At 43.8% G+C, this 24,763-nt stretch overlaps 3 protein-coding genes across 4 annotated transcripts in view; all 3 read right to left on the bottom strand.

The window, feature by feature from the left end:
* LOC124861420 (zinc finger protein 260-like) overlaps positions 1-24,763 on the bottom strand; it is a 680,754-nt gene that overhangs the window by 242,775 nt on the left and 413,216 nt on the right. The window lies entirely within an intron of this gene.
* Positions 1-24,763, bottom strand: part of LOC124861149 (golgin subfamily A member 6-like protein 7) — an 85,772-nt gene that overhangs the window by 12,473 nt on the left and 48,536 nt on the right. The gene's annotated exons all lie outside the window — the stretch shown is intronic.
* Positions 1,907-20,468, bottom strand: LOC124861449 (gastrula zinc finger protein XlCGF57.1-like). The gene is made up of 2 exons (XM_047355238.1): positions 19,970-20,468; positions 1,907-4,730 (listed from the first exon to the last, which is right to left on the bottom strand). The coding sequence occupies exons 1-2, from the start codon at positions 20,106-20,108 to the stop codon at positions 2,857-2,859; spliced, it is 2,013 nt and encodes a 670-aa protein (XP_047211194.1). The 5' UTR covers positions 20,109-20,468; the 3' UTR covers positions 1,907-2,856.

Here is a 24,763-nt window from a genome sequence, read left to right as displayed (position 1 = left end):
TCCTGTATATGTACCTGGCGAATCTCCGCTTCCTGGCAAACTAAACGAGCGAGTGGCTCCTTCTCAGCACAAGAAACTGGGATTTCCGAGATCTGCCGCCCTTAGCTAGCTGACCTGATAACAGACATGGAGGAACAAACACCAAGACTCCGCCTCATCATTTTGAATGATGAGGGGGAGATTTTAACAGCACAAATCTCACTTATGAACGTCCTAAATACAGAGAGCCCAACTAGAGACGCTAACACTCTGGACCACTGCTACACAGTTTTAAAGGATGCCTATTGGCTAGTGCCCTGAGCAGCTTCAGCACTCTGAACACCATCTGCTTCAGCTCATACAAACCAACAGAAATAAAGAACGTGTAAGCCTGCAGTAAGGACTACAGGTCCTTCTCAAAATATTAGCATATTGTGATAAAGTTCATTATTTTCCATAATGTCATGATGAAAATTTAACATTCATATATTTTAGATTCATTGCACACTAACTGAAATATTTCAGGTCTTTTATTGTCTTAATACGGATGATTTTGGCATACAGCTCATGAAAACCCAAAATTCCTATCTCACAAAATTAGCATATTTCATCCGACCAATAAAAGAAAAGTGTTTTTAATACAAAAACCGTCAACCTTCAAATAATCATGTACAGTTATGCACTCAATACTTGGTCGGGAATTCTTTTGCAGAAATGACTGCTTCAATGCGGCGTGGCATGGAGGCAATCAGCCTGTGGCACTGCTGAGGTCTTATGGAGGCCCAGGATGCTTCGATAGCGGCCTTTAGCTCATCCAGAGTGTTGGGTCTTGAGTCTCTCAACGTTCTCTTCACAATATCCCACAGATTCTCTATGGGGTTCAGGTCAGGAGAGTTGGCAGGCCAATTGAGCACAGTGATACCATGGTCAGTAAACCATTTACCAGTGGTTTTGGCACTGTGAGCAGGTGCCAGGTTGTGCTGAAAAATGAAATCTTCATTTTCATAAAGCTTTTCAGCAGATGGAAGCATGAAGTGCTCCAAAATCTCCTGATAGCTAGCTGCATTGACCCTGCCCTTGATAAAACACAGTGGACCAACACCAGCAGCTGACACGGCACCCCAGACCATCACTGACTGTGGGTACTTGACACTGGACTTCTGGCATTTTGGCATTTCCTTCTCCCCAGTCTTCCTCCAGACTCTGGCACCTTGATTTCCGAATGACATGCAGAATTTGCTTTCATCCGAAAAAAGTACTTTGGACCACTGAGCAACAGTCCAGTGCTGCTTCTCTGTAGCCCAGGTCAGGCGCTTCTGCCGCTGTTTCTGGTTCAAAAGTGGCTTGACCTGGGGAATGCGGCACCTGTAACCCATTTCCTGCACACGCCTGTGCACGGTGGCTCTGGATGTTTCTACTCCAGACTCAGTCCACTGCTTCCGCAGGTCCCCCAAGGTCTGGAATCGGCCCTTCTCCACAATCTTCCTCAGGGTCCGGTCACCTCTTCTCGTTGTGCAGCGTTTTCTGCCACACTTTTTCTTTCCCACAGACTTCCCACTGAGGTGCCTTGATACAGCACTCTGGGAACAGCCTATTTGTTCAGAAATTTCTTTCTGTGTCTTACCCTCTTGCTTGAGGGTGTCAATAGTGGCCTTCTGGACAGCAGTCAGGTCGGCAGTCTTACCCATGATTGGGGTTTTGAGTGATGAACCAGGCTGGGAGTTTTAAAGGCCTCAGGAATCTTTTGCAGGTGTTTAGAGTTAACTCGTTGATTCAGATGATTAGGTTCATAGCTCGTTTAGAGACCCTTTTAAAGATATGCTAATTTTGTGAGATAGGAATTTTGGGTTTTCATGAGCTGTATGCCAAAATCATCCGTATTAAGACAATAAAAGACCTGAAATATTTCAGTTAGTGTGCAATGAATCTAAAATATATAAATGTTAAATTTTCATCATGACATTATGGAAAATAATTAACTTTAACACAATATGCTAATATTTTGAGAAGGACCTGTATAAGGAAGTGGACAGAGGAATTAAAGCAGAAGTTACAGGCCAGCATGGACTGCACAGATTAAAGTATCTTATTAAGCTGAAGCAACTGACCTCATCAAACTCACTGAAACAATGATATCATAAACCATGTTTTGTGAGCACGTGTGTGTCCACCAAGACAATTTGCACATACAACAGCAACTACATCTGAGGAAGCTGGGTCAGCAGAGGGGACCTCTATAAGCAGGCCAAGAACAAACCAGGAGACCAGAGCAGCTCAGAGAAGCTGTGAACGGACAAAGTTATCCATAATGGGGTGTTCAGGCTGCATGTTTATTGCCACTATATGGCAAATGGCCTGCACTTGCCTTGCACTTTATCAAGTCTGCGGACCCCAAAGTGCTTTACACTACAATCAGTCATCCACCCATTCATACACACATTCACACACTGACAGTGGTGAGCTACATTGTAGCAACAGCTGCCCTGGGGCTCACTGACAGAAACATGGTAGCCATACAATCGGCACAACCGAGCCCTCTGACCACCATCAGCAGGCAAGGAGGGTGAAGGAAGTGTCTTGCCCAAGGACACAACGACTGAGACAGACAGGGCGGGGGTTTGGGGACGAACTCCTACCACGTCAGCCACAGTCTCCGTGCTATATGAACTAAAAGGGGCATAAATTATGCTTAAATCTTTCCACAATCATACCCAGCAAGGGGCTTTTGTTTTCTGTAAATTCTAGTGTGTTGGTTTAGATTTGACTTAAAGGCAAAATATTTACCACAAGCATCACAGCTTGAGGGTTTAGTTCCTCTGTGAGTTATCATGTGTGGGTTTAAATGTGACTTTTTGTATAATCTTATAACACAAGCATCTAAACCAAAGAGCTTCCCTCTCCTGTGTGGATTCTCATGTGTTTGTTCAGAAGTGCCTTTTGGTTAAATCTTTTTCCACATGCATCACAGCCAAAGGGTTTGTCTCCTGTGTGGATTCTCATGTGTTTCTTTAAATCTGAGGTTTGGTAAAATCTTTTACCACAAACATCACAACTATAGGGTTTGTCTCCTGTGTGGATTCTCATGTGTGTGTTTAAAATTGACTTTTGATTAAATTTCTTTCCACAAGCATCACAACCAAAAGGTTTGTCTCCTGTGTGGATTCTCATGTGTCTGTTTAAATGTGACATGTAGATGAATCTTTTTCCACAAATATCACAACCAAAAGGTTTGTCTTCTGTGTGGATTCTCATGTGTTGGTTTAAAAGTGACATGTAGCTGAATCTCTTTCCACAATCATCACAACTAAAGGGTTTGTCTCCTGTGTGGATTCTCATGTGGTTGTTTAAATATGACTTTTGGTTAAATCTTTTTCCACATGCATCACAATCAAAGGGTTTGTCTCCTGTGTGGATTCTCATGTGTTTCTTTAAATCTGAGGTTTGGTAAAATCTTTTACCACAACCATCACAACCAAAGGGGGTGTCTCCTGTGTGGATTCTCATGTGTCTATTTAAATATGTCTTGGAGGCAAAATTTTTTCTGCAAACATCACAACTAAAGGATTTCACTCCTGTGTGGATTCTCATGTGTAGGTTTAATGTTGACTTTTGGTTAAATCTTTTTCCACATGCAACACAGACAAAGGGTTTGTCTTGTGTGTGGATTCTCATGTGGTTATTTAAATTTGACTTTTGGGAAAATCTCTTTCCACAAACATCACAAGCAAAGGGTTTGTCTCCTGTGTGGATTCTCATGTGTCTATTTAAATGTGTCTTGGAGGCGAATTTCTTTCTGCAAACATCACAACTAAAGGATTTGTCTTCTGTGTGGATTCTCATGTGTATGTTTAAATATGACTTTTGGTTAAATCTCTTTCCACATGCATCACAACTATAAGATCTGACTCCTGTGTGGATTCTCATGTGTCTATTTAAATGTGACTTGGAGGCAAATCTTTTTCTGCAAACATCACAACCAAAGGGTTTGTCTCCTGTGTGGACTTTCATGTGTGTGCTTAGTTCTTGTTTCTTCTTAAAAACTTTACCACAATCATCACAGTAAAAGGTTTTACTACTCGTCGGGACTTTTGTCAATAAATCTATATTTTTCTTTTCTCTGAAACATGTCTCATTACCAGAACAATCTGAAGACGTTAATCTTGGATGACATGTCATGTGACTCTGAAGAGAGCGTCTGTTAGCAAATTTTCCCCCACACTCAGAGCAGCTCAAAGATTTGTTGACAGCGTTTCTGTCTGACCCTGGAGTCCTGCTCTCCTTCCAATCATCTTCACTGTCTTCAGTTTCAGAGTCTGACAAGCGTTTAAGCTCAGATTTATGATGCTTCACATCATCATCCTCTTCATCATCTTCACCGTCTTTAGTCTCTAAATAGTTGGAAGAGCCTCCATCAGTATTTAGATCTGGGTTCCTGCTGGATTCTGCTGTCCCACAGTCCTCTACTTTAATTTCTGCTTTTATCTGGTCAGTTGAGATGCTGCTTGTAAGATCTCTGTCTTCTGTTTGGTGTTGATGAAGCTGAGAGAGCAGAGGTTTCTCTTCATCCTCTTCACTCTTCATATAAACAACAGTTGATGGAAACCTGGTATCATCAGTCTCCTTCTTCACATTCAGTTGCTCTCCATCCTGGCTGGTCCAGATTCTTTCACTTTCCTCCTTTATGTGGAGGAGCTGCAACTCCTGCTGGTCCATATCAGGACTCTGTCCTCCAGGAGCCTCTTCTTTAACATCTGTAGACATTATTGAAAAACATTACATGCATTATGAAAAACCTTAACTTGTCAATGTTACCAAGATGATAAAGATTAAAACTAAAGAAAAGAATCTGATAAATATCAGTATAGTACACTAGGTAAAATCAGTCACCACAATGGTATAATAACCTGATTGGTGTTTCTAACTGTATTAACTGAAGCTCTGTGCTAACTTTTAAACGCTCTTCCTCTGGTCCAAAGATTATTACTTCAGTTTTGTTTTGATTCAGGTGAAGAAAATTTTGGCACATCCAAGCATTGATTTCTTCTAAGCATTTACCCAGCGCTTGAATAGGTTCATAGTCACCTGGTGACGTCGTAACGTATAGCTGTGTGTCGTCTGCATAGTTATGATAACTTACGTTGTTTTTTATTAAAATCTGAGTTAGGGGGAGCATGTAGATATTGAATAGGAGGGGCCCTAAGATGGACCCTTGGGGAACGCCACGTGTGATTTTTGTGGTCTCTGATGTAAAGTTACCTACTGACACAAAAAAGTTCCTGTCCTTCAAGTAGCATTTAAACCAGTTGAGTGCTGTACCAGAAAGGCCGACCCAGTTTTCCAGGCGCTCTAATAAAATGGAGTGATCAATAGGTTTTTAAAAGGAAAATGTTAATTCCTATTTTGAGAGTGAACAATTAATTCTATGCGAATTTCATGAAATCACTATGCCTCATAATTTTTAAACAATTCTTAAATAACCACGTCTATATCTCCAATAATATGTAGTTTATAATATCCCTAGATGTAATGGTGTTTCAACAGAAAAATGAAAAAGCGTTGTTTATACTATACAACCCTTTTATGACCCGGATTTAAATATTAAAAATCCATATTTCATCATAATATTTCCAAAATATTCTCGGATGATCATTGGAGTAGAAGGATCAATATGAATGTTTATTCAAGTGCCTGAATTATTTACCTTTTCAAACAAAAATTGTTAACCATAATTTCGATAGCACTGGTGGAGTGGAGGCCTGAGGAAAGAAGGGATTGGGAGGAGCCAGAAGGTGGAGATGGGGAGGAGGAGGGTCGAAGTTGTACGTAATAGTGCCCCCTAGTTATTAGAGTGTGTGATTTTTAGTATCCGAGAAGCGTTTTTTTTCTCCTGCACCCAACGACTTTTAGCAGAGAAGAAGAACCCTGAAAAACCTTTAGGTGTGAATGACTGAGCATGGTTGTTCATCCTGCATGTCTCTGTTACCCTGCGATGGATTGGCGACCTGTCCAGGATGTACCCCGCCTCTCGCCCATAGACTGCTGGAGGTAGGCACCAGCTCCTCCGTGACCCACTATGGAGTAAGCGGAGGGAGGGAGGATGGATGGATGGATGGATGGATGGATACTAGGGTGATGGATGGATGGATGGATGGATAAAGCGATCATGACTTGAGACACCTTTGTTCATGTAGGTTGTACATATCGTTCGTTCGTCGTCATCCGCTTATCCAGGACCGGGTCGCGGGGGCAGCAGACTCAGCAGACGTCCCTCTCCCAAGACACCTCCTCCAGCTCCTCCAGGGGGAGCCCAAGTCGTTCCCAGGCCAGCCGAGAGACATAGTCCCTCCAGCATGTCCTGGGGCGTGTCCTGGGCCTCCTCCCGGTGGGACGTGCCTGGAACACCTCCCGAGGAAGGCGTCCAGGAGGCATCCGGTATAGATGCCCGAGCCACCTCAACTGGCCCCTCTCGATGTGGAGGAGTAGCAGCTCTACTGCGAGCCCCTCCCGGATGGCCGAGCTCCTCACCCTATGTCTAAGGGAGTGCCCGGCCACCCTACGGAGGAAGCTCATTTCAGCCGCTTGTATCCGGGATCTCGTTCTTTCGGTCATGACCCAAAGTTCATGGCCATAGGTGAGGGTAGGAACGTAGACCGACCGGTAAATTGAGAGCTTTGCTTTTCGGCTCAGCTCTCTCTTCACCACAACAGACCGGCACAGTGCCCCCATTACTGTGGCAGCCACACCGATCCATCTTTTGATCTCCCGCTCCATTCTTCCCTCACTCGTGAACAAGACCCCGAGATACTTAAACTCCTCCACTTGAGGCAGGAACTCCCCTCCAACCTGAAGAGGACAAGCCACCCTTTTCCAGTCGAGTACCATGGCCTCGGACTTGGAGGAGCTGATCCTCATCCCTGCCGCTTCACACTCGGCTGCGAACCGCCACAGCGCATGCTGTAGGTCTTGGCTAGAGGGGGTCAGCAGGACCACGTCATCCGAAAAAAGACGAGACGAAATCCACTGGTCCCCAAACCAGACCCCCTCCGTCCCTTGGCTGCGTCTAGAAATCCTGTCCATAAAAGTTATGAACAGAACCGGTGACAAAGGGCAGCCCTGCCGGAGTCCAACATGCACCGGGAACAGGTCCGACTTAGTGCCGGCAATGCAGACCAAACTCCTGCTCCGCTCGTACAGGGACCGGATGGCCCCTAATAAAGGGCCCCCGATTCCATACTCCTGGAGCACCCCCCACAGGGCATCACGAGGGACACAGTCAAATGCCTTCTCCAGGTCCACAAAACACATGTGAACCGGTTGGGCAAACTCCCATGAACCCTCGAGCACCCTGTAGAGGGTATAGAGCTGGTCCAGTGTTCCACGGCCGGGACGAAAACCACACTGCTCCTCCTGAAGCCGAGGTTCGACTATCGACCGGACTCTCCTCTCCAATACCCTGGCGTAGGCCTTACCAGGGAGGCTGAGGAGTGTGATCTCCCTGTAGTTGGAACACACCCTCCGGTCCCCCTTCTTATGAAGGGGGACCACCACCCCAGTCTGCCAGTCCAGAGGCACTGTCCCCGACCGCCACGCAATGTTGAAGAGGCGTGTCATCCATGACAGCCCTACAACATCCAGAGACTTGAGGTACTCAGGGCGGATCTCATCCACCCCCGAAGCCTTGCCACCGTGGAGCTTTTTAACCACCTCGGTGACTTCAGCCTGGGTGATGAAAGAGTCCAACCCCGAGTCCCCAGCCTCTGTTTCCACCACGGAATGCGTGATGGCAGGATTGAGGAGATCCTCGAAGTACTCCTTCCACCGCCCGATAATGTCATCAGTCAAGGTCAGCAGACTCCCACCCCCACTATAAACAGTGTTGGCGAAGCACTGCTTCCCCCTCCTGAGGCGCCGGACGGTTTGCCAGAATCGCTTTGAGGCCAACCGGTAGTCCTTCTCCATGGCCTCACCGAACTCCTCCCAGGCCCGAGTTTTTGCCTCAGCCGCAGCCCGGGCCGCAGCACGCTTGGCCTCACGGTACCCATCAGCCGCCTCAGGAGTCCCACAAGCCAACCACAGCCGATAGGACTCCTTCTTCAGCTTGACAGCATCCCTTACTGCCGGTGTCCACCACCGGGTTCTGGGATTGCCGCCGCGACAGGCACCACAGACCTTACGGCCGCAGCTACGGGCAGCAGCATCGACAATAGATGCGGAGAACATGGTCCACTCGGACTCTATGTCTCCAACATCCCCCGGGATCTGGTCGAAGCTCTCCCGGAGGTGGGCATTGAATACATCCCTGGCCGAGGGCTCCACCAGGCGTTCCCAGCAGACCCTCACTATGCGCTTGGGCCTGCCAAGTCTGTCCGGATTTCTCCTCCTCCAGCGGATCCAACTCACCACCAGGTGGTGATCAGTGGACAGCTCAGCCCCTCTCTTCACCCGAGTGTCCAAAACATGCGGCCGAAGGTCTGATGATACGACAACAAAGTCGATCATCGACCTCCTGCCTAGGGTGTCCTGGTGCCAAGTGCACTGATGGACACCCTTATGTTTGAACATGGTGTTCGTTATGGACAATCCGTGACTAGCACAGAAGTCCAATAACAAAACACCACTCGGATTCAGATCGGGGAGGCCATTCCTCCCGATCACGCCTCTCCAGGTGTCACTGTCGTTCCCCACGTGGGTGTTGAAGTCCCCCAGCAGAATAATGGAGTCCCCGGGAGGGGCACTATCCAGCACCCCCGACAGGGACACCAAGAAGGCCGGGTACTCTGCACTACCACTCGGCCCGTAGGCTGAAATGATAGTCAGAGACCTCTCCCCAACCCGAAGGCGCAGGGATACGACCCTCTCATCCACTGGGGTAAACCCCAACACGAGACGGCTGAGCTGGGGGGCAACAAGCAAACCCACACCAGCCCGCCGCCTCTCCCCGTGGGCCACTCCAGAGTAGAAGAGAGTCCAACCCCTCTCAAGGAGATGGGTTCCAGAGCCCACGCTGTGCGTGGAGGCGAGCCCGACTATTTCTAGTCGATATCTCTCGACCTACCGCACAAGCTCAGGCTCCTTCCCCCCCAGCGAGGTGACATTCCACGTCCCTAGAGCCAGGCTAAGCATCCGGGGATCGGGCCGCTGAGGTCTCCACCTTCGTCCGCCACCCAATCCTCTTTGCACCGGTTGTACATAAATTGAATGAAAAAGCTTTCTGTTCACAAAAGCATATTGACTTCCAGATGGGGCCCTTATAGCAGTATATATGTGTATATGTATAGCTCTGATGACCCATATGGCTGGCATGGCCTGGCTCAGTAATGACTGTTAAAAACCCAACCTATCAGTCAGCTCCCTCTGAAAACTCCGGTTGAAAGGACCGAAGCGTAGTGAGTAGGGATGGGTACCAAATACCATCAGTACTACTGATGAAACAGTAACATGTTTCGGTACCTAAACACATCATTGTGACACTAAGGGAGTGGAAGAGTTGGCGATTTTCCATGCCAGACATGAACACAGAATTGCACACACTAGAGCGTAATGACGTCAGTACCGCCGGTACCTTCAACAAAGCATGGCTCAAAAGTATAGTTCCACTTTTCAAAATGCAGTGCAGATTACGCTCGCTGCAATATTTGTGATGCAATGTGCAAGGCCAGCAGCAGGAATACTTCTAATCTGAGGAAGCACTCGCTACTCTATTTTCTATGGCCAACTTGACAAAAGCTGGATGAAAACACAATCCGCAGACTTTGTGTCACCAACGCTGACACAGAGTTAGATGCGCTTGCACGCAGGTGAACATCCGCTCCCAACAACGCTTAGACAGAATAGATAAGAAAGATAGATTTGATGATAAAGATTTGATTTTTAGCAAAACATGTAATTATACAATTATTTCATTGAACACAACCATTGTCAGAACAAATAAATATTTACATCAACAGCTTATTGTATTTAACCCCAGTTAAACAAACTCCTCCATACCCCCGGTGGCTCTGTGGAAAAAAAACCCTGAAGTCTAGCTTTAACGTTACATTTCCATACAGCTGAATGGAGTCATATTTCAGTGGATTTAGGGGAGGTTTAGGTCTCTAGTTTATTATTTTCGAATGAAAAAGTTTGCGTAGCTGCTTCACGTTTTCCTGGCAGGTCCAAACTATGCATGGATTTCCACACACTTTCACAAAACATTTATTTTTGCACATGCCGCGTTGTGCATAAAACATTGTGCTGCAAGGTTTTTGTGCATAAGCACACTTTGTACTTGAGGACCCTGGACTCTATCTACAAGAAGCTAACCAGTCTGAAAGTCTTGCCCTGGTGGAGGTTCTCCACAAGGAATTTAAAGCTCTGAGGGGGTCTCTGGACTTCAGCCAGGAACAAGCATCACTCATAGGTGAGAGCCAAACGCTGAGGGACAACGTAAAAAATAAATTAACCGATTGAATGACAGCTTTCCGGAGAAAATAAAAAATGAGGTCAGCTGAAACTCCCAAGTGTCGAGGTCAAAAAAAGAAAAATCACATTTCATCATGTTCATCAACTTCAGGGTAAAAGCCAGATGACAACCACCCTCTGCCAATTGTAGCGAGATTCAGGCACTGCAAGCAAAAACAGCAGGTTAGACCTCAGGGCAGAGAGCTACGTGTTAAGAATTTCAGGGTTAATGACAAGTTTCCAAAGGAGATCCTTGATCAGAGGTGAGTATTATTCCAGTCAGGAAGAAATTATACCAAAGGCACCAGAGCTACAGTGGGTGTAGATAAACGCTATATTAATAGTCAGTGGTTCAGGGACCGGGAAATCAGTGTCCCTTTATTAGGAGTTAGTCTGAAACATGTAACACTGGTTAGATAAGAGTTTAGATAAACTACCACTTTTAATCTGATGTAAAGAACAGCTCAGCATGTTTATACTGCTGGATGTGGGCGAGCAAGGGCTGGGCTTTTGGGTATCTGCTCCTTTTATTCTCATTATTGCTCACTTCTTGAGGGTGATCTCAACATTGGTCTAAATGAAGAAATTGCCAGGCTAACTACAACAGTTGCCAATCAATAAATATACACTGCTCAAAAAAATAACGGGAACACTTAAACAACACAATATAACTCCAAGTAAATCAAACTTCTGTGAAATCAAACTGTCCACTTAGGAAGTAACACTGATTGACAATCAATTTCACAGCTGTTGTGCAAATAGAATAGACAACAGGGGGAAATCTTTGGCGATTAGCAAGACACACTCAATAAAGGAGTGGTTCTGCAGGTGGGGACCACAGACCACTTCTCAGTACCTATGCTTTCTGGCTGATGTTTTGGTCACTTTTGAATGTTGGTGGTGCTTTCACACTCGTGGTAGCATGAGACGGACTCTACAACCCACACAAGTGCCTCAGGTAATGCAGCTCATCCAGGATGGCACATCAATGTGAGCTGAGGCAAGAAGGTTTGCTGTGTCTGTCAGCATAGTCTCCAGAGCCTGGAGGCGCTACCAGGAGACAGGCCAGTACACCAGAAGACGTGGAGGAGGCCGTAGGAGGGCAAAACCCAGCAGCAGGACCACTACCTCCGCCTTTGTGCAAGCAGGAACAGGAGGAGCACTAGCAGAGCCCTGCAAAAGGACCTCCAGCAGGCCACAAATGTGCATGTGTCTTCACAAACGGTTAGAAACTGACTCCATGAGGATGGTATGAGAGCCCGACGTCCACAAATGGGGTTGTGCTCACAGCCCCACACTGTGCAGGACGCTTGGCATTTGCCGGAGAACACCAGGATTGGCTAATTCGCCACTGTGCTCTTCACAGATGAAAGCAGGTTCACACTGAGCACATGTGACAGACGTGACAGAGTCTGGAGACACCGTGGAGAGCGATCTGCTGCCTGCAACATCCTTCAGCATGACCGGTTTAGCAGTGGGTCAGTAATGGTGTGGGGTGGCATTTATTTGGAGGGCCGCACGGCCAGAGGTAGCCTGACTGCCATTAGGTACTGAGATGAGATCCTCAGACCCCTTGTGAGACCATATGCTGGTGGGGTTGGCCCTGGGTTCCTCCTAATGCAGGACAATGCTAGACCTCATGTGGCTGGAGTGTGTCAGCAGTTCCTGCAAGATGAAGACATTGAAGCAATGGACTGGCCCGCCCGTTCCCCAGACCTGAATCCGATTGAGCACATCTGGGACATCATGTCTCGCTCCATCCACCAACGTCACGTTGCACCACAGACTGTTCAGGAGTTGGCGGATGCTTTAGTCCAGGTCAGGGAGTAGATCCCTCAGGAGACCATCCACCGTCTCATCAGGAGCATGCCCAGGCGTTGTAGGGAGGTCATACAGGCACGTGGAGGCCACACACAATACTGAGCCTCATTTTGACTTGTTTTAAGGACATTACATCAAAGTTGGATCAGCCTATAGTGTTTTTCCACTTTAATTTTGTGTGTGTCTCCTAATCCAGGCCTCCATTGGTTAATAAATTTGATTTCCATTGATGATTTTAGTGTGATTTTGTTGTCAGCACATTAAACTTCGTACAGAACAAAGTATTCAATGAGAATATTTCATTCATTCAGATCTAGGATGTGTTATTTGAGTGTTCCCTTTATTTTTTGGAGCAGTGTAGTTAAACAGTACATGAGTGATTATGGACTTTGCGATGCATGGCGATGTCTTCACCCTTACCGTAGAGAATATACTCTCTTCTCACACGTCCATCACTCTTACTCTCATCTGGATTATTTCTTAGTCAGCAGTTCATTGTTGACTGACATCTCAGACACTAATATACACCCTATAGCTGTCAGCGATCATGCTCCTGTCTCTTTAATTATAGTAAATAAGACAAAAAAAATAATCTCATTCTCATCACATACAAAAAAAGAAAATAGTTAGGAATTAGAGAAAACCATTAACTTGTTAGAAGCAAGAAGAGGAAATGCTGGGTAAACAACAGAAAGCAAAACTAGAATTAAATGGAATTATTAACACAAAAAACAAAATTCTTATTACAAAAACTTCAAATAGAAAACTTTGAAAATGCATTCGACTGTGTCCCTCGTGGTACCCTGCATTGCCAGCATTAAGTGGGACCTGTTCCCTGTGCATGTTGGACTCCGGCGGGCCTGCCTTTGGTCACCGGTCCTGTTCATAGCCTTTACGGACAGGATTTCTAGGGACAACCAAGGGGCGGAAAGGGTCTGGTTTGGGGACCAGTGGATTTTGTCTCTCCTTTTCGCAGACGACGTGGTCCTGCTGGGCCAATCTACCCAAGACCTAGAGCATGAACTGGGGCAGTTTGCAGCAAAGTGTGAAGCTCCTAAAAGTCCAAGATCGTGGTTCTCCATCAGAAAAGGGTGTCTCGCCCCGAGATGGAGGGAAGTTCCTGCCTCAAGTGACAGAGTTTAAGTATCTCTTGGTCTTACTTTACTTTACCGGTCATCTACATTCCTACCGTCTCCTATGGGCATGGACTTTGGGTCATCACCGAAAGAACAAGATCCCGGATAGAAAGCGGCTGCAATTAGCTTCCTCGGCAGGGTGGCCGGGCACTCCTTTAAAGATAGGGTAAGGAGTTCACCCATCCAGGAAGAGCTCAGTATAGAGCTATTGCTCCTTCACATCAAGAGTAGTCAACGGAGGTGGCTTGGGCATCCAAATCAGATGCCAGGAGGAGGTCCATGGGGATGACCCAAGACACAATGAATGGACTATGTTTCTCAGAGGCCTGGGAATGCCTTGGGCTTCCCCCAGAGGAGCTAGAGAAGGCGCTTGGGTAGAGGAAAGTCTGGCCGCCTCTGCCCCCGCCACCCGGATAAGGCGACAACGAGTACGAGCATTTAACGAAAGCCGTAATTCTACACCTATGAAAATAAATGTTTTGGGCTTCTTCTTTGCACTCAGACAACAATTCTGAGTGCTAATCTGTTGGACAGAACAAGAAAAAAAAAAACAAGATCCGGATAGCCCGGCTGGAGTGTACGACAGCACCAGTACGACAACTTCACCAGACAAGAGCAAGACAGATATTCTCCAATATTTTGATCAAAGGCTTCGAAGCCAGACTGGTCCTTGAAGTCCTCTACAAAGAATTCCAGGCCATGGGGAAGTCATTAGGAGTATAAGTTGGATGTAATTGGTGAAAACAAGAATAAGGTGTGTTTTTAAATGAGTTTTAAAAACAGCAAGAGATGGAGCTTGCCTGGCCTCCAGCTGAAGCTTATTTTACATTTTAGAAGCCAAAACGGAAAAAACTCAGTCTACTCTGGATTTATAAAATGACTTTGGCAAAGTCATCCATGCCCTGATGTCACTGAGAGCACCAAGGAGAAGTTAACATAACCATTAGGTTTCAAAAGGGACAAAGACTTGACAGTCGTCAGCATGAAATCACTCAAGGACTTAGGGGTACTAAAGTATGAGCAGAAGTGGTGTAATAATTCCCAAAACAAACAGACCCACTTGTAGAGAACGATGTTTCAGTCAAGCAGAGAAAGTCCAAATTCTGGGTCATGAAAATATCCTTAAGGATAACAGTTTTGTTCATGTTGGAGATTGCCTTCACCAGACCTATCCTTTTGTAAGACGGTGCAGATTCCCAGGGTCAACACCTTGCTAGCACAGATGTAAAGGAATGGGGCGCCGGGGATAGAACACCAGTGACTGTCCACTGTCACTACATGCTCATCTGGTAGGAGTGAATGCTGCAAGTCACTGACTGGATGCAATCTGCTGGGTTTTCTTAGACAGAAAAACTTTTTATCCAAATTGAATAAATAACTGAATCTGACTGCACTGTTCAATGATTAGGATTAATTGGAATGTATGTACCTGACTTTTGTGAAGTGCCTTGAGAGGACATGTGTTGCGAATTGGCGCTGTATAAATAAACTGAACTGAATTGATCTGAGCCGACAACAGCTACTGGCTACGCATAAATGGGATTCAGGGACGGCGAATTGTACAGTGGAGGAACCGATCCAAACTGGGTCAGGAAAATCCCTGGAGACCGGGTTAAATAGGCCCCCAGCTTCACTAGCCACCTGCCATGCTTACAAGATGTCTGTCACGCCTTCTCCAGTGAGGTGGTTGTGGTGCCGGTATTCCAACCAGGAGCAGGAGACAGAAATCATGTCTTTCTTAAAGGCAACGTAGAAATTATGCAGTAGACTGACGAAGCTCCAGAGGGTTTGGCGAACATGCACCAGTAATCAATTGACATAATAAAAAACAAAACAACTGCACGGTGGCGCAGTTGGTAGCACTGTTGCCTTGCAGCAAGAAGGTCCTGGGTTCGATTCCGGGCCTGGGGTCTTTCTGCATGGAGTTTGCATGTTCTCCCCGTGCATGCGTGGGTTCTCACCGGGTACTCCGGCTTCCTCCCACAGTCCAAAGACATGCCTGTTAGGTTAATTGGTCACTCTAAATTTCCCTTAGGTGTATGAATGAGTGTGTGCATGGTTGTTTGTGTGTTGCCCTGCGATGGACTGGCGATCTGTCCAGGGTGTACCCTGCCTCTCGCCCATAGACTGCTGGAGATAGGCACCAACTCACCCGCAACCCACTATGGAATAAGCGGTAGAAAATGACTGACAACTGTTTTAATAATATAAAAATATTTTATATTAATGAAACAGAAAAACAATAGAGAGCAGCAGATGACTCGCCACACATGCTGGTGCCATCTTTTTGTGTCAGTGAAACGGAGATGAGCCGTTTCATCTCATTCCATCTCAGCATGGTTGGGCTTCATGATTTACCATGAAGTGACAGATATATTTCACAAAATAACTTTTTCTCGATAAACATATGAAACATGGTCAACAGATTTCTCAATAGATGGGGTTCACCCAGGTTTAATAGCCAATGATTATAAGAGTTGCTCCGCGCTGGACCAATCATGTGGCTGGAATACAGAAACACAACGCTACGTTGACGAAGCCAGACATGCTAGCGGCTAATGTTTGTGCAGGTAGGACATCACTGAAAAAAATTGGAAAAATATCTGTGCCTCGAAAGAAGAAAAGACGGAAGACACAGTGAACGACGTGGTTGACAAGAATGGTTCGAGCAGTTTAGTTGCGTGGCAATTTTGGCCATTTAAAGTCGGACAACAAAAAATAAAGTACGTGAACTGCAAATTACGTCGAGCGCAAACTCCGACAAAGTCAGGGAACACCACCAATCTGTTTTACGACCTAAACCAGTGCCACACTGGAGCAAGCAGAGTGTAAAACTTTACAATCCCAGACGAGAGCGAGTACTAAGCCCCCACCTCCTCTCCCTCACGCCGAATACGCCTGTACACCTGCAACAACTGATCATAGAGTCAACTTTCTCATGCCTTATGATAAAAAAAATCGAAGCGACAGAGAAATCACAAATGCAGGAGTTTACCGTATTGCAAAAGAACATTTTGGTTTCAAATATACCTATTTTAAACTGTTTATCGCTGACCTGACAGTAAAAGTCTAAACAGTGATAAGAAGTGATATCTATAATATGAATAAAATTGTAGATAGTTTCAATAATTTTTTGATAATGCTGAGCTAGACGTGGCAGATAAAATCCTGAAGTGTACAAGCAATAATAAATTGGATAATTCATCCATAGAAATAAATTCAAAGACGATGTTTTTGTCTGGAGTAACTGAAGTAGAATTAATAGATATTGTTAATAAGTGTAAGAACAAATCATCTACTGATTGTTATGATATAGATATGACATTATTAGAAAGAATTATACACAGTATCTCTAAACCATAACGTATATATGTAATCTATCATTTCAAACAGGAACTTTTCCAAGAAAAATGAAAATTGCTAAAGATTATAAACTAAAGGACTACAACTGCATTATACCAGCGAACCCAAAGATCATTTTCTTTCAGCACAAGATGCTTTCCCTTACATAGAGGACTTAATGATATAATCACCTCTTTAGAAAGATTGGTTAAGAACCAGCTCTTTCCAGTAAAATCCAAAAGATTATTAATGTTATCTACCTTCTGTTTTTGTTTTCTGTGTGATTGTATTGTAATTGTTCTTCCTCATGTACAGCACTTTGAATGTCTTATAATAAACTTACCTTACCTTAAAGTAATATCACTATACAAGTATAGCAACAAACACATTTTCACTAACTATAGACCTGTCTCTCTGCTCCCTCTGTTTTATAATATCTTAGAAAAACTCTTCAATAATAGATTAGAGAAATGTATAGAAAAACATAATATAACTAATGGATGTCATTATGGGTTTAGGTCAGCTAGGTCAACATCAATGGCCATAATCGATGCTGTGGAAGAGATTACAAATAGTTTAGCTAGGAAGAAATATGCAGTGGGAATATTTATTGACTTAAAAAAAAGCCTTTGATACTTTGAAACATAAAATATTACTCAAAAAACAGGGAAGATATGGCATTAGGGGAGTGGCCTCAAAGCTATTTAATGAAGAAACAACAGTATGTGTGTGGATGAGTTTGAATCAGGGTATTTGGGCATTGCTAGGGATCTGTATTGGGTCCAATGTTGTTTCATTTATATATTAATTATATATTTAACGTATCTGAGTTATTAAACTTAATTCCATTTGTGGATGACAACAATATATTTTACTCTTGGGATAGTTATAGTGATTTAGTGTACAATATAAATAATGAACTACTTAAACTAAAATCATGGATGGATATCAACAAATTAAGTCAGTAATAAATATAGATGGTGTTGGTATTGATACTGTGCCAGAAGCTACATTTTTGGGAATAACTTCTGACAGCAGATTTTTTATTTGAATACAGCACAGACACCAGAAATAAACACATTTTGCCATTTAGTACTGATAAGAAAAAGGAGGCATAATTGAGCATAAATCAACCACTAGATTGCAGCAACTTGCTCCCTAAACAGTTCTTAGTATGTGTAAAATAAGCATCAAGCGACAGGAAAAGCTCTCCCAGCTGAGTGTGCCCGACTCCACCTGCAGGTGGATCACTGACTTCCTGTCTGACAGGAAGCAGCACGTGAGGCTGGGGAAGCACGTCTCTGACTCCCCGACCATCAGCACCGGTTCCCCCCAAGGCTGTGTTCTCTCTCCTCTGCTCTTCTCCCTGTACACCAACAGCTGCACCTCCAGTCACCAGTCTGTCAAGCTTCTGAAGTTTGCGGACGACACCACCCTGATCGGACTCATCTCTGATGGTGACGAGTCCGCGTACAGATGGGAGGTGGACCATCTGTTGGACTGGTGCAGCTAGAACAACCTTGAGCTCAACGTTCTAAAGACAGTGGAGATGGTTGTGGACTTCAGGCAGAACCCAGCCCCACCTGCCCCCATCACCCTCTGTGACTCCACAATTGACACTGTGGAATCTTTCCGCTTCCTGGGAACCATCATCTCCCAGGATCTCAAGTGGGAGCCAAACATCAGCTCCCTCATCAAGAAAGCCCAGCAGAGGATGTTCTTCCTGCGGCAGCTGAAGAAATTCAACCTGCCAAAGACTATGATGGTGCACTTCTACACAGCCATCATTGAGTCCGTCCTCACCTCCTCCATCACCATCTGGTACGCCGCTGCTCCAGCCGAGGATAAGGGCAGGCTGCAGCGTGTCATTCGGTCTGCTGAGAAGGTGATTGGCTGCAGTCTACTGTCGCTCCAGGAACTGTACACCTCCAGGACCCTGAAGCGGGCAGGGAAGATTCTGGCTGATCCCTCCCACCCTGGTCACAGACTCTTTGAGACTCACCCCTCTGGCAGGAGGCTGCGGTCCATCCGGACCAAAACCTCACGCCACAAGAACTGTTTTTTCCCATCTGCCACCAGCCTGGTTAACAAAGCCTGGAAACCACCCTGACATTCTCCCTTTCCCCCACCCCCCTTTTTTTGCTGACAGGACACTTGTAACCTGTAACTCTATGCGTTACATTAACGCTCAGCTTGGACTCCTGCTTTACTTGCACAATGATCATCTGCACTGTTGTATTGCTCTTGCATCTTATACTGCTCTATATTTACTCTCACTCACTTAAAACTGTGCACATATATTTATATTATATTGTAGATATGTTTATACTGTTTAATTTGTACTGTATTGCACCGACTATGCCAAAACAAATTCCTTGTATGTCCAAAAACGTACTTGGCAATAAAGCTTTTCTGATTCTGATTCATTAGTGGACAGTTTTTAAGGGAAATGCAACAGAACCCATCAGATCTTAGTTGTAGCTTTAATTATTAAGTAACATTTTTATATCAATAATGGTTATTATTAGCAGTACTTAGGACATGAAAGAAATGGACACCTACAAATTATCTTTGCAACATGAGGAAGGATGTTAGAAGATAGTTTGAATGCATTATCTCCATTCAGATTGCAGAGACACCACCACCCAGGAGATGGTGGTAATGTAATACCAAAAATGAAAGGATGAGTGTTTTCACAGTCCAGACTGCTAATGTGGCTGTTTTTATTTAATTCAGTCAAAATTAATTAATTTATCAATTTTAGGTAACTAGATGAATGACTGTGACGTGACATAACATTGTTATTTTAACATATCTGCTTTAAGTTTATTCATTTATTGATCAACTATATTCTACGTATCATAAAAGTAGCATTAAACATCTTCCTCAAATATTGAAACTGAAACAACATGAGATGTTTGTCCAAAACTCCTGCAGCTGTAATCATTCCCAACAAACAGATCTTTGTGCTTCCAGCGGCTCCCATACCGCTCCTCTACCGTAATACACCATGGATGGACGCATCTGATTTCTACCGTCAGCGATCGTCGGCTCACTTCACCGCAGTTAGATGATCCTCTGTCGTTTCAAACTCTAATATTTCTGAGCTGGGCTCCAGAAGCTCCTGCTGATGTTTCACTATCCTAACAACGAGTTCTAATTCAGAGGAATAATCCACCAGCAGACTGAAAACGGCTCCTAAACTTTAACTACCATCCACACAGTTGGCATGAAGAAGGAAACATCCAAACCTAATCTGGGCTGGAAAACATCATCCATCATCTGGTGTCTCTTCCTCTGCTGCGTCCTGCCGCTGTTTGAGCTCCTGCTTCCCTCCAGTTTCTTTGACCAGATGTTCCTCAAGCTGCTGGACTTCTTTCCAGAGTTCATCAACTGCTGCTGCTGCAGCTCTCTTACAGCTTTATCAACACTCCCGCTTCTGGGCTGCTGACGAACAGGGAACAAAGGATGAAGAACCCGGAAGAGATCCACGTGTTTGGGAAGAGGGGGCGGGGCCAGCGGAACCGGAAATAAGCGTATTGTTCTTATTATGTATTACTGTTGCACGTGTGTTTATACAGTTGTTTCCAAACACGATGTTTCAAAGTGAATATTTCAAAATACGGATGAAATGCGTTGAGACAAGGTAACAATTAAAATGCTGAGCAATGAGCCAGGAGGCCCCAAAGAATGAAAAACATTTTGTTAGGAATAACCTTTATTAATATGACTTATAGCTGTTTTTCCCATTTATACCACAGTGATATAAAGCATAAGTTCTAATGTTTCCCTTTTGTTAAAATAGGATAAAAATGCTCATCGACACACAGTACAAGGATAAATAGCCCAAGGGTTGTCATAAATGACCTGAAGCTGGGGCACTGAGTTTGATATTAGAGCAGCCGGTATAACTGGGTTGATTAGAAAGCCACTACATAACCTACCAGATAGACACCACAATGGTGACACATAGTCTACTGATAATCACTGAGGGAGGGCACAGCCATTGCATTGGAGTGCCAGATATAAAACTACATGTGACCTTCTATCGGGGCTCTTCGTCATCCTTTAACAGATGTTGACAGTCCGAGACGGGAGCCTCAGCGCTGATCTCTGTAATCATTCCTCTGCCTAAATTTAGATTAAAGGGGCTAAAAGTTATAAACTGTTTGAGAGTCGTTCATTTAAGAGTCTTTAGATAGAGTGTGATCACTTTTGGAGACCAAGGACAGGATGGAGCTCCGAGGTGTCTGACCGCCAACTGAGGTCGGAGCGGTCACAACGTCCTTCCAAACTGATTAGATCACTCTTAAGACACCACACATAGCAAGAATGTCTCACAAGATTATGTTTAGAATCCCTTACAATATTCGAAACATCCATAAGATTGTTGGAAGGGAAAGATTGGGTCAAATATCAGCATCGTTTTCTTGCTGTGTGAACCAGGCATTAGGTTTCTGGCTAATCTCCTCACCTCTACTTACGTCACATGTTTTAACCTACAATGCTCCAGACAGACACACCTACAGTTTGTGGTAAAAAGGGACTTCACAAACTTCATTTTTCTGATGTTATTCTCTATCTGCTGAACCTGCTGGGCCATTTGGAGATACAATAAATATACATCAAACAGTAGATATTCTCCCTGGAAGTTTTTTGTACTGTTCTAAAATAAATACATGACCTGCTTTAGGTTTCAGCAGTTTTACATTGGGAATAAAATATGATGTGGAAATGTGCGTTTCTTCTGCCTGGATTTATTATGTAATTTTATTTATTTTTACTCTTTCATTTTTTTCTTTAAAATACCAGAATTTTCACATAACTTTATATTTCTGTCTGTCTGATTACATAATTTTGTACAAATTAATGATTAAACTGTTACTAAGTACTTGAATAATTTTTTGGATGACTACTTTTTACTTCTGCTTTAGAAAGTATATTGAAGTAATGCTACTCGTACTTTAGTACAGGTTTTAGCTGATCTACTTTTCCTCAGGTAACAATGTAGGTTGGTTTCAGAAGGCAAACCAGACTAGGCAGTGTCCGCCAAGTGAAGATAACCAGCCACATGCAGCATTTAACAGTTACAGAGGATTCAATGTAACCTGAACCTAAACATGGATACTATATACTATATATAGTATATTATATGATATACTATACTTGGTCTCATATTGACCTGTAATTTGTTTCATCAGACTCAGATACTGTAATCTCTCAGAAGAAAGCTGTGAAGTTCTGGCTTCAGTTCTCAGCCTCCAGACGTCCAGTCTGAGAGAGATGGACCTGAGAAACAATGAAATGCAGAACTCAGGGTGGAAGCTGGCATCTGCTGCCCTGGACAGTCCAGACTGTAGGTTAGAAAGTCTCAGGTCAAACGTAAAATGATCCCTGAGCAGCTCAATGGATTCAGCAATCATTGGACCCAAGACACTAACCTTCAAGATCTTCTCAAGAACCAACTTATAAAATCATTAAGTCCATTTTCTGTATAGGCAAGGCAAGTTTATTTGTTCAGCACATTTCAGTAACAAGAAAATTTTAAATTCTTTACATGGTGAAAAAGATACATTGCAGTAACATGATAAAGGTAAGAAAAGTTGGACTACAGGCTAAGATTAATTATGTTTCAGTTAATAGTTTGAATAGAACAATCAAAAGCAACTCAAGTTGGTTTTTAACCTTGATTTAAAAGAACTCAGGGATTCAGCATCTCTGCAGGTTTCAGGAAGTTTGTTCAAGATTAGTGGGGCATAAGAACTGAATGCTGCATGTTTGGTTCTGGTTCTGGGGATGTAGAGTAGGCTTGAACCATTAGACCTGAGTGGTCTGGAAGGTTGATACAACAGCAATATATCTTTAATGTATGTTGGCGCTAAGCCATTCAGTGAGTTATAAACTAACAAAAGTGTTTTAAACTCTATTCATAGAGATAAAGGGAGCCAGTGCAAGGACTTTAGAACTGGGGTGGTGTGCTCCACTTTCTTAGTTTAAATGGAGATTAAACCTCAAGATGGATTTCATCATTTTGAAATTGAATTTTAAATATGTGTTTGATGTAGTTTGTCATATCTAACCTAATTACTATGTGCATTCTAAGTCATCAGCCCTTCCATTTCCTCCCTGGCCTGTAGGTGGCTCCACTGCACCCTTGGGACCATCTGCTCAACTGTTCTGTTTCTTTGCATTTAGTAAATCGCATGTATTGGACAGACTGGGAGACTTATAATAATGTTTATTTATGACAGAAAGTGTTTGTTGGGTTTAAAAGTCTCTGGATGTTAGTTTACACAAGAACAGATACAAAAAAATGTCTCTCTTTTGGGAATTTATTAAAGATTTGCTCTCATAAGCTCTCCCTTCTGTTCAACTCACTGCACACACTAAGGTACACACAGCATCCCAGAGGAAGAGCAACAATCGTTCAGTGCAAACATGTTTTACACAATGGATGACTTGTAATAAAACTTCAATGATTAGTTCTAAAAAGGTGGGGAGTGGAATCTGTGGTTCAGACTTTAGACCCCCTCACTGGAGATGAAGCCGTAGTCCCTCTCTGCATTGAGTTGTCCTTATCCCTGCGGGTCGGTCCGTCTTGTTCCCGTAATTCAGAGAGTTAATGATCATTTGTTGACGTATGAGGCTCAGAATCTGTCAGATTTAGCGCCTATCAGTTTGTGTCAGTATTACATCTCACCCAATGCAATGAAAGGAAAGAAGGTTATAATTATATGCAGCAGTGAAAACTGATCATTGTCATTTTAACTTCAAATTGATCTTCTTAAAAATGAAAGAATACACATTTTTCCTTCAGTGTTCCTGTAGTTGCTGTTGCTAATGTCTTACTTTAGTTTCTGCATAATGTTACGCTGCCAATCACTAGCTAGAGTCTGCTGGTCATTTCTATACATATTATACTTTGCTTTATTGCACCCATCTGTGAAACTCCTGAAGTTTGCAAACCTGAGATGGTCCTCACACATAGACAATGTTCAGAAGAAGGCCCAGCAGAGACTGTACTTCCTGAGGCAACTCAAGAAGTCCAACCTTCCAGAGGAGCAGCTGGTCATTTTCTACACTGACAATATTCAGTCTGTCCTGTCTTTGTCCATCTCAGTGTTGTTGATCCACCAAACAGGGCAGATCCAGACTGCAACGAACAATCAGGTCTGCAGAGAGAATCATCAGGACTAACTTTCCCTCCATCCAGGACTTATACAGGTGTAGGGTCAAGAGAAAAGGCAGCTAAAATCTCTGCAGACCCAACACACCCTGCACACAAACTGTTTAGACTTCTTCCTTCAGGTGGCGCTACAGAGCGCTGGCTGGTAAAACGAGTTTCTTCCGCCAGGCTGTTTCGTTGATGAACACTTGACAGTCAGAGTTAAAGAACGACACCGTGCATACTTGCACAGATCCCACATTATCTTCTCTTGTAAAGTCAGTTGTGTTTATTTGTACATTTAAAAAAAAGATTTTTTTTTTAATTCTATTGACAAAAATAAAAATCTTTACAGAAAGCAAAATGTACTGGAGTCACATTCCTTGTTTGTGTCACAAATTTGTCAGTAAAGCTGATTCTGACATGTCTATTTGTGCCGCTGTCCACGGTGCTTAAGCATCAGTTTCAATTGCTAGTCCACTGTGAACTGCACATTTATTTGTCTCTGTCCATGGTTATGGACCTTGAGTTTACTTGCTTATCAATCAGGGCCCGTATTCAAGTAGCTTGTAGTGACATCATTCTAAGAAAAAACCAATGTTCCCTCGGTAAGAAAGAAGTGAATCACGAAGCACCTTAGGCCTTAAAAGAGCTCCTGAAAGGAACAACTGTTAAGAGTAGCGAGGAGGACTTTTAGTGAGCATAAGAGTGTCTTAAGCAGGGAAGATGGAGGAAAGACCATGAGAAAGGAGAGATATTCTCCTACAATGAACATAATGACAATATACTGCAGAGTTATTTAAATATTTACAGACTAAAATGCTTTAAAAAATATAAATTTGACAAAGATGTGAAAAATTCAAATTATGTATATATATAT

The sequence above is a fragment of the Girardinichthys multiradiatus genome, chromosome 24, assembly GCF_021462225.1.
Source record: "Girardinichthys multiradiatus isolate DD_20200921_A chromosome 24, DD_fGirMul_XY1, whole genome shotgun sequence".
NCBI lineage: Eukaryota > Metazoa > Chordata > Actinopteri > Cyprinodontiformes > Goodeidae > Girardinichthys > Girardinichthys multiradiatus.
The sequence above is the reverse complement of the archived record's forward strand: the minus strand, read 5'-3'. Positions and strand labels throughout refer to the sequence as shown.

Excerpts from the sequence above, each read along its gene's own strand:
- LOC124861449 (XM_047355238.1), bottom strand. The coding sequence starts at position 20,108 with ATGAACTCTGGAAAGAAGTCCAGCAGCTTGAGGAACATCTGGTCAAAG. Across the intron at positions 4,731-19,969 it reads TGTTTTCCAGCCCAGATTAG|ATGTTAAAGAAGAGGCTCCT; the intron begins GTTTGGATGTTT and ends TAATGTCTACAG.